Source organism: Equus przewalskii, chromosome 4 (genome assembly GCF_037783145.1).
Source record: "Equus przewalskii isolate Varuska chromosome 4, EquPr2, whole genome shotgun sequence".
Lineage (NCBI taxonomy): Eukaryota > Metazoa > Chordata > Mammalia > Perissodactyla > Equidae > Equus > Equus przewalskii.
The window spans coordinates 28581482-28600047 of NC_091834.1; the positions used below are offsets into that span (position 1 = coordinate 28581482).

The 18566-nt window shown below is 33.9% G+C and overlaps 1 protein-coding gene across 3 annotated transcripts in view; it reads right to left on the reverse strand.

Annotated features, from left to right (window-relative positions):
* SEMA3A (semaphorin 3A) overlaps positions 1 to 18566 on the reverse strand; it is a 450731-nt gene that overhangs the window by 152901 nt on the left and 279264 nt on the right. For all 3 annotated transcript variants that reach the window (XM_008527521.2, XM_070617315.1, XM_070617316.1), the window contains 2 exons: positions 6504 to 6661; positions 1804 to 1866 (listed from right to left, as the gene is read on the reverse strand). In XM_008527521.2, the coding sequence (XP_008525743.1) occupies positions 1804 to 1866; positions 6504 to 6661 (221 nt within the window). The remainder of the gene's footprint in view (positions 1 to 1803; positions 1867 to 6503; positions 6662 to 18566) is intronic.

An 18566-nucleotide genomic window follows, 5' to 3' on the forward strand; every position in this document is an offset into this window, starting at 1 on the left:
ATAAATTTTTGTATATTCAATTATACTTTTTGCAAAACACTTCTGAAGTATTTTCTACTTTTAAATGATTTTCACAAAAACTATTAAACTTCTTTCTCATAATTGTAAAATATGTAACATCTCATTCAGTGGAAAAGATACTAACCCACCCCCCCAAATTAAGGTACTTGCTCAAGTACAAGTAATGATTCAGTGGGGGTATCAACATAAAATTCTTGACTTATCTGGACTCCTACTTCATTCTTTCTATTTATTCCTTTCCAATGATCCCAACAACATATGTATCAATTTGGGATAGTATAAAATTTGATAGAACACAGTTGTTTTGTCCACTTCCACATACCCAGAAAAAATGTTTGCTGTACTATGAAGGTGTGTAGTGTAACTTATAATCATTATCGTTAAAATGAAAGTTTCAAGGATGAAGTTCCCATGTTTGCTGATATGTAATTAATCAAAGATGGGGAATACCTATACTCTGTGCTCCTTTATCCACCTTCCTTCTCCTATAACCAACACTGCTACCAGAACAAGGCATTCTTTTCCCATGAACTCAGATTCTACCTCTAAAACAGTCTGAACAAATACATCATCGTACGCAACCACTACCAATCAATCAAGTTGTCCCTGGAAAATATCTACATATCTATATATATACATACAGGTTGATTTATGTCTTTAGGCACATAGGATAAATTTCTTCTAAAAGCTAATACATAGACGAAATGTCTAAGACACAAAATAATACAAATATACTTTTAAATCCTATAATTCATTTTAATTTATTGATTTAAATTATTATAACTGCTTGTCGTGATCTGTGCAAATACTTGTCTATACCTCAAACCAGTGGCCCACTTTATTTTACTGACAAAGTTTACTTCGGGAAAAATGGCCTCTACCAGTTTACAAGGGTAAAACCATTGTAGGGATTGCTTACCATTCATCTTTTGTTACATAGTGCCCAGGACAATGCCTATTACATAGGCACTTCTCAATCCACATTTATTTAAGGAATGAGTGCATCAAAAGAAGAAAGGAAAGAAGGAAGGAGAGAGGAAGAAAGGGGAAAAAAGAAGGAAGCAGGAAGGAAAAAAGGAAGGAAAAGAAAAGAAACAAAAGGAATGGAAGGGAAAGAAGGAATGATGGGTAATTTAATCATGATGACTCAGAAAAATTTCATGTCTTTGAAAAGGAATTAACACATGAAAACCGGTCTGTAGGGGCCGGCCTGGTGGCACAGTAGTTAAGTGCACACGTTCTGCTTTGGCAGCCCAGGGTCCGCCAGTTCGGATCCCGGGTGCAGACATGGCACCACTTGGCATGCCATGCTGTGGTAGGTGTGCCACGTATAAAGTGGAGGAAGACGGGCATGGATGTTAGCTCAGGGCCAGTCTTCCCTGGAAAAAAGAGGATTGGCAGCAGTTAGCTCAGGGCTAATCTTCCTCAAAAAAAAAAAAAGAAAAGAAAACCAATTTGTATAAGAAAGTTGACTTATTGAGCATAAACATGTATGTTACAAAATTGCATTTTGCTAATTATCTTTTGCTTATATATAAATCATCAAAGGGAACATATTTTGCTTTATTTAGGTGTACTGTTATTTTTGCACACTTTCTTTACATAAAACCATCAATGCTTTATATAAAAGTGCCTATTCAAAATTAAATATCATTTTGTTTCTAAACAGTGATTAAGTACACAAGTAAAACATGATGTTTAATACAACAATGAACAAAAATGATGACAGAGTAATAAATTACTTATGCAATTACTAAACTAGTTTTGTAGATTGATACTTACCAGGATATCTTTTCCAGCCCACTTGCATTCATCCCTTCTGGTGTAAGATACAGGCCACACAATCTAAAGGCAGAGGAGAAACATTTTTTTACCCCAATTAAGCTCTCTAAGAGACCCAACATTATAGTCTGTTAGACTAAGCTGGCGCAACTGAGATAAAGGAACTTCCATAAAGCATTATATGACTGGAACCTCTCAGGTTAGACTTCGCAGTGGCATCAGTTAATGGTATAACTTAAATCATTCTTTCTCCATCTATGTGTTACGCTTTCCGTATATGAAACTTGAGCAACACAGAAATTTTTGTAGTCAATAGATCAGAGCAGCATGCAGTGGAAAGAACTGTAAGGCAGTTCGGGTGATGGAGATCATCCTAAAAGAATATGAGAGTCTAGTGAAGAAAGGTAGAAATAGGCAAAGAATGTGGCTTGTATTTTTCTAATTGAATCAGTCTTGATCATGAAATAGTGATTTTGAAATTTTAACATTGGGTGCTCTGGATCCATTTCCCTAATCCAAATCTCAGCATGACATGAGAGAATGAACAACTAATAGGGTTAGAAAACCCATCTGAGAAAAGTGGGTATTTTTGGGGGGGGGGACAGGTAAAAATGCTAAGAGTAGCATTGTATACTTTCAGGAGATAAAGGAGGAAATAAAGAAGCCAACAGATGCTGTAAAATAAAAAGTCACCCTCCCGACTCTGGGCAAAACTTAGACTAAGTGAGAAATACTTGTGTCTGTTTTCATCCCTAATATTTGTTCTTTGTCTTTCCAAAGGTTCCTATATTGTACGAATACAGTGACAGTAGTAGATAAGCCAAGGCGTTTACTGGTGGCTTAGAGGACTGTGGATGCATTTCCCTTAATAACATTAATGCAAATACCCTCATCTAAATTTTAATATAAAATTTTCCAGTTCCCCTGAAAAATGCCAGTGTCGCCCATCTGTACTGGGGCAGAACAATTTAATGTTTTTTTATTCGTTTTTCTCTTCTGGTAACTTTAGTTAATTTCAGGGGAAAAAAGTTGTATGTAAAAGAAAAATCTAGAGATGATGGCAGTTAATCATTTATGTCTGCTAGAAAGCTTTTAGTCTCAAAATGACTGATTATCATTCATTTGGGAACCTCTAGATAATTCAGTATAAATGGTCATAAACTTGGGCAAAGACTATGATATTCAATCTAGGGAATTAAAAAACAAAATACAACCATTCATAAACAAGAATTTAGGACTTATTGAAATAATGTATGATATGACAAATGCATTTCAGGTCCATGTAAGAATTATCAAAGCCCTAAAAGTTTTTGGATATGTTTTCATTTTTACCATTTGAAGCTCTTAATTTATGTATTCTTTTCTTTTTTTGTGTGCTTTTCTTTTCATATATGTCTGTGTGTGTAAATTAAAACTATCATTTGACTTATTCCACAACTTTTTTACAAAGTAGTCACATAGTAAAGACATTCAAGAATATGATCCTTACAAGTAAAGTGAACAATCCTTAATCTTTACAAGTAACATTACCCTGACTCCTGAATTACTGGAGCAATTGCTGGGCAGTTCCTTCCACAGGTTTCACAGCCCTATCTTTACATTGACTATGGAAAGGCCAAGTGATCCATTCTTTCTTAAAGATTACAGTGGATGAGAACCAAATACAAATGTTCTCGGGGACACAACAGTAATAATATACAACAGAGCTAAGATTTATTGACTTTCATATTCATATTGACTAGATTGTGCAAAAATCAGACTATTAAAACAGATAATTTTTTTAATTCAAAATGTTTGAATTTTCCAGTTGTTTTCTCATAGTTTTCTAACTCCTGATGTTGGTGTTGAGACAGTATGGGCCTCATTTTGTCATTTCTCTATGTCAAATATTAATAAAAAAACAATTTTGATAACATTCATGCTAAATTCTCTCATACTTAGAGAGGTATGTACTCTTTCTAGAGTTCCAGAGTAAAAAAAATTAAACTTAAAGATTTGGCATGAGTAAAATACATTTTGATGCAGAAAGTGCTCTTTTGGAAAGGAATTTAATGAGGATAACTATAAGTCAGGGGAACAAATATATATATATTATAAATAAATATACATATTTAATTGTCTTTCCAACAGTATCCATTTCCATGAAGAACAACTCCTAACTTTTTTGGTTAGATTTGTTAAGCTGTTGATACTTTGTCTTCTTTGCTCAAAAATTTCTCAGTTAACAATGTCTAAAGATCTCATCCTCATATTCCAAGCGCTTCATGACCTATTTTACCCTTTCCCTTCTTTATGCCGCTCTGATGCTGCTCCTGGTAGTCCCTCTTGCTTGTTATTTAACAAGCATTTATGTCTCGAACAGATTAGACTCTTTTATCAAGGCCAAGAATCTTCCCATGTTCCTTCTAAATCCGAGAATGTGTTTTTGGTCCTAACAGGGATTGGCCTAGTATTTACCTTTATGTTCATACATCTTATCTTTAATATTATCTTGTAAGTTCCTCAGTGAGGATTTATGACATACTATAGTGTCCCCTATAGAGTTTATCACAATAGTAGATGCTTAGGAAAAGTTGTTGAATAACATTATACATAGGTTAAAAAGAGCACTAATAGACAAATATAGACAAACAAATGTACATCCTTAAGTAAATTGCATTTACTTTTATAAACAGGGTGATGTAATTAAAATTAAGTAATATGTTTGGAATGGATTTTTAAAAATATGTCTTCTATTATTAGAATAATGATTTTAAGCTCAAGAGCCAGAGCTACAAGAAGAACACTGGATGTTGAGCAAATCACTTAGCTTTTATTTAATTCATTACTTCAGGATATATTTATTACAAACCTCGTTGGTAGAAGATACTGTGATATATCTCGAGCACACAAATGGCTCTAGGATTTTTCTCATCTATAAAATAGTAGCTTGTCTCATATGATATGATAATTTAGTTCTTTGCAATTTTAGAATCAATTGAATATATAACCCAAACTAAGAATATTTATTCAGAGAGAAACATTAAATATGTTATATATATATATTCTGAAGTGATACGTGTTTATATAATATCTATCTATAGATACATACATATACATTTATATTCATATATATGAACTTTATAAAATGATAAAAATGTCATAAACACTGAAAATATGAACTGATATAACCTCCCATTATAAAATATCAAATTTTTCTTAATCATATTAGATTTTTAATTCATTTTATAAAGGATGGTTTCCTTTCATTAAAACAGCAACAAAAACCTGCTTATTTTGTGACTTTAGAAAAGACTCCAAGAAAAATATTTTTACTATTTCAGAAAAACAAATGAATAAGCAGTTTTTTTAGATAGTAGATAATCTTAGGGATATTGCTGTTATCTGAGTAGGTTTAGAAATCAAACAGATTGAAAAGTCAGAAAAGAAATACCCAAGGTGATTTTTAAATGCCACATCTTATTCTAAAATATCAGTAAGAGCATTGCCATTTCATATGACTATATGTAACAAATCAAATATTTTTATATATAGTCAGAATTTTAGAGTTGGAGTAATAAAAGTAAAAGTCTTCAGTTTAGTGGTATACTCTACTAGAGATTTGAATCAGCTTTGAGTTTAAATCTTCCTTGTATCCCAAAAGCAACGTTCTTCAGCCAGAACAAAAGCTTTTTCCAATTCTGTTACTTTTTAAAAATTAATGTCCAGTCTGTTAGTTTATAAGAAGTGGAGGCACATCACTTTAAAGTCCTCAGAGTTAAGAAGAAACAAGACTAACATACATAATTCCTGCAATGCATGTACTTTTAAAAGCACTAACACTAGCACTCTTGTGAAAGTTGTGCTTAAAGATCTTTGTTCCTCAGAGAATTAAGACTGGAGATATTGACTGAATAAATGGTTGACTTAGAGTACAGCATATAGATTCAGTAGCACAATTTCCACTAATCTGTCAATCAATGTTTATTTTCCAAACTGTATAGCTTATTAATTACATAAGCCAGAAACAGTATAAAGAATAAGAATAAAATTGATAGACTGGTAGTGTCTAAACGACCACATTTGCAAAAACCTGACACTGAAAAGCGATCTTCCAAATCAGGCTTTGGCAATTTTCTTGTTTAAAAGACCAGATAGTAAGTATTTTAGGCTTTGTCAGCCAGATGATCTCTATCACAACTACTCAACTCTGCCATTGTAGAACGAAAGCAGACATAGACAATATGTAAATGAATGAGAATGTCCATGTTCCAAAAAACTTTATTTACAAACACAAGTGACACGTCAGATAGGCATGTGTATAATGATCTATATACTCTGCATTTGCTGGCAATATAGAGAGATGTACAAATATAAACATAGTATACACAGTACATGAAATCAACTATATTTCTATAACGATTCAAGTATTTTAAATCTATGCAGGAAAATGATATAACTATGGAAGGATAAGCTGAAGTTAATACTTCTTATAATGATCATTGAAAATACTATGGTTTCTTCCCCAATGATTTTTATGGTTTACTGCATCTATTCATTTGTGATAATCAAATTAATGCATTATTTTTATTTCCATCTTAAAAGATAAAATACTAATTTAAACATTTTTTTCAGTTGTCACACTGTTAAATAGCTAGAGGATTATTTATATTTTCAGTTGTTTCAAAAGAACTACAGTATATGCATGAGAATAAAGATACCTTTTGAAAATCCTTGATATTAACCAGGTTGAATGAAAATATGTGATCCTTCGCTCCAACATACAGCCTACTCCGTTCCTCATCCAAAAGGAAAGTATGATAACTGGAGCTGTTGGCCAACCCATTGAAAGTGATCACATTGTTGGAGTCCAACATTTCTGCAAGGTAACGAAGCAAGACATTGGGTGTTAATGTGAGGTTCCACATAAGCATAGACTGTTCGTACATGGTAAGCTGACTACTGCCTGCTGTACTTACCAACCAGTGGTTATTCTTCATGGTACTAAGAAATATACAGAAGCCAATTTGTTTTACATCTCATTGAAATGGAAGTTATATTTATTAGTTTGCTGATTTCATACTCAAGACCACACACTCTTACAGAAGAAAGAGAGAGAAATACCTTGCCCACACAACTGGTCTCGTAGAATCTCTTTGGGTGTAGAGGTAGATTAGAATGGGCAGTATTGTATATAAAATGTCTTTAATTTTACAAAGACCTATTTAAGTGGTTTCTTTTGCTCTAAGTCATTAGCTAGAAGAATAAGTATAGGGGCCAACAGAGCAAAAGTAGTATGGGGGAAACATTGTTTAACCTTCTATGTTGTTTGCAACCTCTTACTATTGAGGAATTTTAATATGTGCTTTTGATCATTAAATCATTAACTCCACCATCTACATCCTTAGTAATGTTTTGTAACTGACATATAGAGAAACTGAGTTAGACTTTTACGAAAACATGAATTAAGTTAATTTTATTATCTGACCTCAAATTTTTGGTTTGTTATTGCTCTCCAATTTTCTTTTGCTGTGAATGGGCAAATACTGAACTTTTAAGCCTATACTTTAAGTGAGTAAAATATTTTCAGATAAAAATAACATTAATTGTAAATTCACTTTTGCCTTAGAAAGGCAGTTGTTGATAATCACCAAAGAGGTTTAAGTATCTGCTTCAAACAAAATTATGTATATATATATACCAATACAACCAGCATCCATAGGACAGAAATGTTGAAGATCCTCCAAAACTGTGTTTTGAATCAATGATTCAGATTTTTACAGTGCACATATAGTAGAGGCCTTTCATTAGCATACATAAAATGTACAATGTGTCTTCCAAAGAAAGGAAGCACCAATCTAGACCCTTTCTTTGTCCAAACCCCTACCCTGGGACATTGGCCATTTGATAAATTGCCTTGCTCTATCTATTTCTTCTACTGCTTTCTCCACCTTATCAAAAACATTATTTCAATAGGTGATAAAGTTCAAACTCCTTAACTTAGCATTAAAGGACAGGTTTGAGTTTAGACCCCACCCCAGTACTCCTCCTCACGACCTCTACCCTGCAGAAAAACATGCTCTGTAGTCATCCATTTTAGCCTTTGCTGCCATTGTTCCTGACACATACAACTATATGCCACCTGACAAAATAGTATCCACTCTTCCAAGCTAGTTCAAATGCTATCTCTAAGAAATTCTCATAGAACTAATTTCTTTGTAACATTTTGCTTGAATTACTCTTATAACTTGCTCATATCACACTGTCAATTATTACAATCATTCATATAGATGATTTATCTACCAGAATTAACATTCTCTCACTTCATGAAATATGAATTAATACCTCATTATCCACAGCTCACACGGTTTCTTTTCCATATTACCAGGTCAATAAATATCAAAATGTATCTATCTAATACACAAAATTACAAGAATTAATTGTTAACAAGTTGTTAAAGGATGCTTTTCTAATTTCGTCATGAGAAACAGTATAATACTAGGCTGGTCTTATTCCACCCCCAAACCCTGCTGAAAAAAAGGAAGAAAGAAAGGAAGAAGGAGGAAGGAAGAAGCAGCAAGAAAGAATGGAAGGAAGGAGGGAAAAAAGAACTAGATCAAGGGAAAGAGTTTCATTCATGTGAATCATACCTAAAAGAAATGAGAGCTATGAGTCTTCAGAGAGAAAAAGCAGAGAATCCACTACATGGTATCTGAATTTAAATGTCGTTCCTCTTACCAGTGTCCAAATGACTTCAAAGGATCAAGGCTACAGAGAGTCAATATAAGACTGTAATTTCAGGTACTCTGAGCTGTGTGAGGATGAAAAGGGCTACTACCAGAAGCAGGGGCTATGTCACTGGATATATTCATGTGGTGACTGAATGGCTGTTTAAGGAGGTCTGTTTGTCAAATAGATTAGATGCCCTTCATTCAATTTTCCAATTCTAAACTCTATAATTCTACCCTAAAACCAGAGAAAGCAAACTAAAGGTAGCTAGGCAAACTTAAAAATAAAAACCAGCCGAGTCTAAACCAAGATAAGTACATAGAAATATTAACCAATGCAAGGGGACAGAAGGGTGGATTTTAAATGGAAATGCATGGAAACTACATAAGGCAGCTCTAAGCATTAAGTGGAAGAAGTTATAGGAAGACAACTACTATAGCTATAGAACATGGAGTCATCCAGTTATAGGTAAAAAAAAAAAATCAGCATCACTACGGAACTATTTACTAGGTGTGCAAACTAGAACGAATTCCTTACACCACCTGGGCCTCGGTTTTTGGAAGATGGGGTTAATAACATATCTTCCAAGAGTTATTGTGAAGGTGAAGTTAGATAATTCATGTAAAATATCTAGAACAATAGTTCTCATAGTAAACACTAAATTAAAGATTACCTGTTTGTTTAATTAGAGGTTAAATGTTAATATGTTCAATCTTGTTGACCAGAAGTAGGAAATTATGGTCCAGAGCAGCAGACAGAAAAAAATACTTTTCTACCTATCTTACCAAGTGTGATAACTTGTTAGCATCAGTGGTCTTGTACCGTAAGGGGATAAATAAGAAGAGCAATATGCTCTTTGATTTACATTAATATTAAATGTAACGGTCATTTTAAGAAGAGTGAAGTATTACTTTTTCTTTGCCAATTTATGTGCTCTGAACTTTAAATAATAAAGATGATGACTTTGTATATCATAATTCCAAACACTGAAATGTTCATCCAATTGAAAAATATGTTACCGGCTGAATTTTGTAAAATAGTTCAGGGAGAATTATAGGTATAGACAACTTGAGAAAAGTCTTGAGTGGTTTATGTATGAAATCACTCTGGAAACTACACTTTAAAGGATGTTTCTGCTGGATCATTTCATTAAACGAAAAGACAGTATTTTCCTGGAGTACTGGTTAAGCAGCTGTTTCCCTGCTTTCAAATGTGCTGAATTTTGCCTCATCATTCCTTTTGCTTCAATTTCTTTAGATGTTCCTCTCTATCAGGGACCTTTTACATTGTTTTATTACCGAGAGAAGAGTCTTTGTGAGACCCTTATGGCAGTGAGCCATGACAAATTCTGGATTGCTTAGGTTATCTCACCGCTTTCCAGGGCAAAAATACCTAGGTTAAAATCAGAGACCATTTCTCTAAATCTAGATCTTGCGCTGTTTAATATTCTGTTTTTCCTTATTTATGATTTTGTTTTTCCTATATGTGGACACAGTCAGCTGCAATTGATGTTAAATAACTCCAACTTTGACTCTACTCCTTCAGAATTTTAGGTGTTTCTTTTCAGCTTCTGTTATGTAAATCTTACCGTTACGTAAACTAGTACTGGAACTAAAATAAATATTCAGTAATGTGAGATTTAATATTTAATATTCTGCTAGCTTCCCACATCTTGCCTATGTTCATATTTAGTTGAACAACAACAAATGTTATTTTAACGAACAACCTGAATTTCTATAGCATCAACGTGACTATGGTAAAAACATCCAAGCATATAAAGGCACTAATTCTTTTTGGGTGTCATTCAGTTTTTCTCTGGTTGAGACATTACTTCAACTTCCACATGCTGTCATGCTGTTTTTATATCAACCATAAAGAGAAGTAAAGGTAGGATTGCAATAAAAATTGCCATTTCAGACAAGCGCTCTTTAATGAACTTGAATTCTTAAATTTGAAAGGTTATTAAACAAGCATTCTGTTTATTCCAGATTCACCAGATGATTTAGTGTTTCTATTATTTGCTTAACGACAAAATAGAAAATACGCTGATCATAAAGCCAAGCAAGTAGTTTGTCTTCAATAAGTGCTAATTGTTATCACCATTATTATTATGATAAAAGATGACGTATCTAGTAAGCGTAAGTGTATAGATGTTCTGAAAGGGAAAATCAATTCATACAATTTAAAGCAGAAGTGTCATCAATTATAAATAGATTGCACTTGTTAGGTAGTTACAAATATAGAGTCTTATGAAATTCAGGACACATACATAAAGTCCATTTGATAGGTTTCTGTTTAATCTAAACATGCAGCAAAAGAAGAAAAGAAATCATGATTGATCTGTTCTTTAATCAGAATATCCTACCAAATAATCATGGGAGAAAAACCATGATCTCTTGTAATGAGTCAATTCCAATTTTCATTCTACTTGTTTATTTATAAATTTTCAGATTTGCCTTTCCCCCCGAATTCATCATGATCTCAATGAAGCTCTCTTTGAATAAAGACAAGACATTGCTAGCAATCACTATCAGTACATTATTTGCGATATTAAAAAATTGTTTTAGGGGCCAGCCTGGTGGTGTAGTGGTTAAGTTCACATATTCTGCTTTGGCAGCCTGGGGTTCACCAGTTCGGATCCTGGGTGCGGACTCATGCACCACATAGCAAGCCACGCTTTGTCCCACATACAAAATAGAGGAAGATGGACATGGATGTTAGCTCAGGGCCAATCTTCCTGAGCAAAAAGAGAAGGATTGGCTGCAGATGTTAGCTCAAGGCTAATGTTCCTCAAAAAAATAATAAATAAAATTTAAAAATTTGTAAAAAGTTATTTTATAAACTAATGCTCTTCTTATATATTTATTTTAATGTATGAAAAAAATGGCAAAATTTACATCAAAATCATATGTGACTATTCATCTCTACATAATAAAACTGTGTGGTTTCTGTGGTGTTCTGATTATCTTTAGGATAAGCACAAATTTATACAGGTGATTACATTACAATGACCGGGTCAGATTCTCAAAAAGGCAATGAAATGAACACTGATTTCTAGAATGCAAGACCGCCTAGAACTAGACTGTTTCTAGTGGGATGGAGAGCTGCTGTATACTTGACCTTCAGATTCAAATAGCCACCCTGTTCTTTGTATTTCTGACTTCCATTACATTTCTATTTCTCTGTTCCTTCCTCCCGCCCTCCCTCTCTTTCTTTCTCTCTTTCTCTCCCCTCTCTCCCATTCTCCCACTCTCCCCTTCTCTCTCTCCTCTAAGTTTTATAGCATTAAAGGTAATAGGATCCCAACTTCTGCTGGACTCAAATGAATTGCCTGTATTCATTGATGGCTTTAGGCTTATGTCCTTTTTCCATGACTTAAACTTTGTCCTTTTCATAGAACAGACAAAGACCCCATTTAAAGTAGTCAAAGGCTGGGTCTACATGATGCCAAAATATTTTGACTGAATGATGACCACATCCAGATATTTGTAAATATTGGAAAGTTCATCGAGGTCCAAAATTTTTAGATCCTATATTTCAGTGCTTCCTGGATTATATTTTAAATTTCATAAACCAAAAAAAGTTTTAAGAGCAAAATAAGGGCTGAAATAAAAGTTGGCAACTTTTTGTTGCATTGCAAAAGCAAAGCAACAAAAAGAAGTACTATTTACTATCATTATCATTTCATACAAAAAGGAGGAAGCATTTTATTTAACTAACAAAAATAGCAGAAAAGACAAAAAACACATAAAAAGGATAATCTTTAGAGATGAATACATTTATATCGTGGAAAAATTCACCTTAATTTTCTTCCTTTACTTTTATTTCACTAAAGTCTAGTTTTTAAAACTTATTACACAAATGAGTCTTTCCACAGACTTCTGTTTGGCAAGTGCTGCTCTAAGATATACTGTGGATGATGGACTCTGCTCCCAGCATTTCTGGACAGCGCATCATGTCATTGCATAAACAGAGCCAATGTTAGAGGGCATCTACATGCTTTTATTTATTTATTAATTTATACTCAGTGATGCTGAGTATATTCTCTCAATTTACAAAGTTTGGTAAGTATCATTTGAATATACTTAGAAAAATCTATTTTCTAATTTCAATAGCGGGTAGACACCCAAAATTTGCATCCTGTTTACATATCCTGGGCTAACAGTAATATTTACATTGATTATTTTCTCCAGCCTGTGTCAGAGGCCACAACACTCTATAAAATACAACCCTACTACCTTTGCCTAGGACATTTGCAACTCAGTTCTTTCTATTTGCTGATGGTCTGATCTCACATTAAATTTATACCAGGACTCTCATCTGCCAGATGCTTCTTATTCATAGCTGACATGAATAATCAGCCTTTTGTGACATGGATAGACTCCCTGATCTAGTTACAAGGTGCTCATACTTGAGCTTTGGACAAGTAAAGGTTCATTCCCAGCCCAAGCCCAGTTTCCACACCTCCAGACCCACACAATACATACGTGCCCTGAACCACACTGTCAGGGAGGGAACAATACATTTTCCTTCAAATATGCTTGTAAAACATCAGTGATAGGCCTACCTGTTGATATTAAACTGTTTCCCACTTCTTATAATGTGAAAAATATGTGTGGAAAGTAAGTTGTTTGCAATCTAATCTGATGATTCAGATTTTTATTATTTAATCGAATTAGGCAACTACTAATTCAGCAAACACGTATCCAGTCCTTATTATGTATAACACACAAGCATTGGCTAAGAAGTATGTGGACTATAGAGATTAATAAATCCTTGCTGGGGGGCTGGCCCCATGGCCTCATGGTTAGGTTCAGCTTGCCCTGCTTCAGCTGCCTGGGTTCTCGAGTTTGGTGCCCCAGGCACAGACCTACACCAATTGTCAGCCATGCTGTGGTGCCGACCCACATACAAGACAGAGGAAGACTGGCGTATATGTTAGCTCAGGGCGAACACTGCTCAGCAAATAAAAGCCCCAGAAAACAAAAAAACCTCGTTGGAAAGTTAGACAAATGCTCTGAGAGAAGTAAACACTAAATGAACACAGCAACAAAGAGAATAATAAGAGCTAAAGAAACTAACAGGGAGGAGAAATGAACGCCACAGGAGGAGTGGATAGTCCTTGTAGAAAGAGCTTGGCAATTAAACCTAACCATAAAAATGTATAGGACTTTCAGCAGCAGAAAGAGGTTGGGCTGAACATTCCATGTACAGGAAATGAATAAAGACTAGGAGATAGAAATAAGGGAAAACACAAGGGAAAAGAAATTTTAGTGCCTACTATGTGCCAAAAGGTGCTGAATGATTTATAAGTATATTCATTTAAGCTTCACAACAACACTGTGAAGTGGGAATTTTCATTTCCATTTTTTTCTCATGAGGAAATTGACTCAGATAAATATTGGGAATATCCCAGGTCATAGAACTGGTGTGATGTAGAGTCAAGATACCCATTTCCATCTGATACCAGAGGCCAGGCTCTGTCTTACTTTATATTACCTCTAAGAAGGCAGAATTTTTGAGAATACTAAGAACTGACTATTGAGAAGAAATGTGCAAAATGTAAGAATACATTCTGGATAATACTAAGAACTGATATTGAGAAGTGGGGTTACCTCTCATGATCACGTAAGTTGCCTTAGTTACCAGTCTCTTAAATATTTATACTATTTTATTTGCACTGTACTTGGTCTTTTTACACAATAATAATTCTGCAGATATAATCTTATCTACAACTATGGCTTTCATCACTAGCAGTATTTTGACATGTCTCAAATGTATATCTTCCAAGACAGATTTCCCACCAAAGGCCAAACAAAGACTTACTAGAAACCTCTATTTAGATAGTGTACAAACATGTCAGAGTCTGCATGACTTTAACAGAGCTCACTCCCTTTTCTTCTTTCCATTAGTGACATCATCACTTTTCTTTCTGTATGTTTTAAAATTGGTTGCAAGTATCATTCACGCAAAGAATCATAGAAACCAGCACCTCTTCATCGTCCACAGATCCAATCCATCACTTCAGTTTTGTTTAACACTATAATAATTTCTCCTATGTTTTCTTCTGTTTACATACTCATTGCTACTCTCATAGTTCAATTCCTCATAATGTCTTCCCTCGATTATTGCAAGTATCTTCTAACAGAACTTCCTCTCTAGGTTTACACCAACAAACCATTTTATGCATTGCCTCCAGAATAATCTTTCTACAAAACAAATATAACTTTCTTCTAGTTTACAGAAAAGGCACTTTCACTCTATCCACTTTCCTTGAGTCTTATGGAAAAAAAGAACAAGAAAATAGCGGAAAATAGCCACATTAAATGAAGAGAGGAACCAACACCAATGGAATATCAAACCAAAAGTTATTAAGAAAATATATCCAATATAATGAAGCATGAAATATTTTGAGACAGAATGCTGAAATATAACATACCTCTCCACATATTCCAGATAGGATAGAATTATTAATCAAAGTGTTAACAAATCATAAAACTTGCATCCTCAAATGCTTTATTACAGAAGCAAGCTCTAGGAGTCTATATAGCTATGAAATTATTGGAAAATGTCCATAAAGAATGGAAGTACAGCTAAAGTACAAAGGCATCATCATCATCACAACTGACACTTGTACGCCAGGTATTGCTCTAATCACACGCACACATATACACACACGATATTTATTGTGTGTACATTATCCCTCTACTAAAGGAGACCACTGTAGATAAAATACAGTAAGGGCTGGAGTGGAAGGTGTGAACATCAGATTAGTCCACAAACTGTCTTTGATAGAGAAACACACCAATCACCAAAATATAAAAGAATGAAGAACATATTTTCCCAGAAAAAAAGTATATTAAAAATTTTGGAGCTTGTTTTCAAGTCAAAACAGCAATTGTAGACTGTGAACTCCTCCAGCTCACTTCCTCAATGTCAAAAGAAGATAAAAAGTTCACCAAAATGCAGTTGAAGGCATAGAAAAGAAGAGGAATTGACATAGGAAAGAGAGAATTAATTCTGGTTGCCAAAGTTCCAAAATAAGTAATAATAAACCAAATTTTCTTTTAAAGAGATGAAATTGATTAATGAGAAGATACTAGGAATGAAAGATAGGAAATAAAACCTAAAAATAAACTTATATCTGCAGTCTGAGATGTCACTATCTTCCAAAAAATTCTAATCTTATAGAAGGATCAATTATGGAACTTACTAAGTAATCAAAGACTATATTCAGAATTTATGAATAAAAAACAAGTCACCTATAGAAGGGAAGTAATTATGTGGGCTTCACATTTATTCAAAGCAATGTTATTTGCCAGAAAGCACAAAAGGAATTTGTGTGAATACCCAAGTGAAAACATATGTGACTCAATAATTTTATATCCAGAAAGTTGTCTTTGAAGGAGAAATAGTATCAGACATTCTCAAACATTCAAGGTTTAAAGATCCAGAATACCCACCCATTCAAGCAACTACAGCAGTAACAACTTCTTAATAATAAAATTCATTCAAACAAGATATGAGTCAAAATCAAGGGCACAGATATTACATTCCTTGCCTCTTTAAAACCTGCCTAGAAATTTCCACTGTGTGATTTAAGCCCTTTGTATTTTCCACACTTATTTTTTCGCTCATTCACCAATAGAGCATGGGCAAGTGCATGTGTGTACCTATATATACAACGATATATAAATACGTATATTTACCCACACACACATGCATATATAGAATTATTTCCAATTACCTCGATGGCATGCCATCTACAGTAACCACAGTTTAGAATGCTTTCTATCCTCCTGGTGCTCTCCATCTTCCACCCTCACTTGCTTAGGCGAATCCACTCATCTTTCGAGATCTAGGTCAAGCCTCTCCTATGAATTCTCTGACCTTCTAAGGGGTAGTGTATCATGCCTTCCTTTGTGAAACACACTGTCCTGTACAAATACAGATGAATCGCTCCTTTACCTTTGTAGCTCCCTTTCTAAAGTTAAAATATGCTGCTTTTACTTATTTTTGTATTCCTTGTCCTAGAACATTTTCCTGACATATACCTGGTCCTGTCACATAGAAGCAAGTGTCTCAATAACTGTTATTTGAAACACCTCTTTTTTTTTTAAATGCAACAACACTCAGAAAAAGTAAATGTAATAATAAACATCTAGGAAGAAGCAAATGTAGCAATATACAGTGTATGACAGATTGTAAACTAGCTCTCCCAATCAGTTACACATTACATTCAAATGACTAATAAAATTATGCCATCTACACCCTAATTACAGCCTGGCTATAAAATTATAATAAAATGGCTAATTTTTATAATTTTATGTGCTAGGTACTGTTATAGTCATTTTACATACAATAATCATGTGAAAAAAGTTTGTCAGCCTTCTATTTTTTAACATTAAACAAAAACTATTGCAGGAGAAATAGTTTAGCTATTGCTATAGTTTATAGCAACATACTTTAATTGTTCTCCTATCTTCAATTTCTCTCAACTTTAACATATTCTTCAGGGAATCACCATATAAACTGACCAGAGCATATTTCAAAAAGGTAATACTTTTATTAAAAAAAAAAACAACAGAAAGCAGCACCTCCCCTAACCACTGTTACCTTCCCCCAGTCTCCCTAATTAAAGTCGCAGTCCCTAATCTTCCTTTACTACCTTATTTTATGCCTGTTCCGTAAGTTCCCACAGTTCTATCAGAAATGGCCAATTTACTCTTCTCTAAACCTGGCCCGTCTCCTCCTGCTTCTAGTTTATTTTCCCTGTTCTCATTCTTCAAGCTACAGTTAGAAGCCATCTCTCCCACGAAAGCCTTGAGCATTAGCAGGCATTACTCTCTCCTCTCACGCCCCAAACACTTTGATCCTATCACACACTGAGGCATTAATTGCCTGCCACTCATCCACATGGGCATTAGGGTACATGCTCTAGTTCTCCTAGATATAAAGCTAGCACAGTGCAATGTGGACCTAATTATATGCAAAGAAAATGGTTAACTAGATAATTAATTAATTATTGAATTTGAGATCTAGAAGGATCCTTACACTATAAAGTCTGATTAAAAGAGCATCGGTGACTTTACCATTAACAGTTGCAGAAGCCAGGTTTAGGTTCAGGTCTCCTGGCTCTCAGTTCAATGCTCTTCCTAAATAAATTTCTAGAAAAATTATAACATTAATTTTTCTCTTTATTTTTTGCTGCTTGATCCCTGATATTGCAGTATGTTTTTGGTACAAGTATATGCTCAAAAAATAAAAGTTGCAAACAATTTACAATGAAATAATGTATAATGTTAACTTTTACTTCTCCTTGGAAGAATAACAATGAGAGTTTAAATGTCATTATTGCATAAAAATCTAAATGTTTTAGTGTGAATAAAAATGATTAATACCAATATGCATCGCAACTGACCACTCATTTCTGTGTGAGATGATTAGTCAGTAAAAATTTAGAATTAAAGTATAGATCCTTCTTTTACAATTCACATTGGTTTAATTTAGTGCTTCGACTGATGGGTTACTAACTCAGAGATCGAAACTTTGTTTTTTGATTCTGTCTTATGTCTTAATTATTTATAAGGCTCCTCTATAGGCAGGTTTCTATTATCAGCCAGTTCACCAGCAAGTGTTCATTAAGTGCCTAGGAGTGGCAAGCACTGTATTATCATTAACAAAGTATTTTTTTTTTTTTAAAAAAGAGCCTTATCTGATCAACACAATTGAAAGTCTGATTTTTCAGGCAGTCTTCATCGCTTACTTACATATGCCACAGCATGTGTTTCAGTGTGTTCTTCAAATAACTATCATATTCCACATGACTATGAGAAAGTAAGTGGGTTGTTTTTTTATATTTACAAATTGTATACTTCATTTTTCTAGTATCAAAACTGTGGAAAATATTCACATTTGGAGAATTAAATAGTTATAAACCACTCAGTTACCCATCATCTGTTGCAAATGCCCACTATAAATATTTTTTAAAAACTGCTTAAGAGTGATTTATTTGAATTGTTCTAATGCTGAACAAATGAACTTTTATTGAGGAA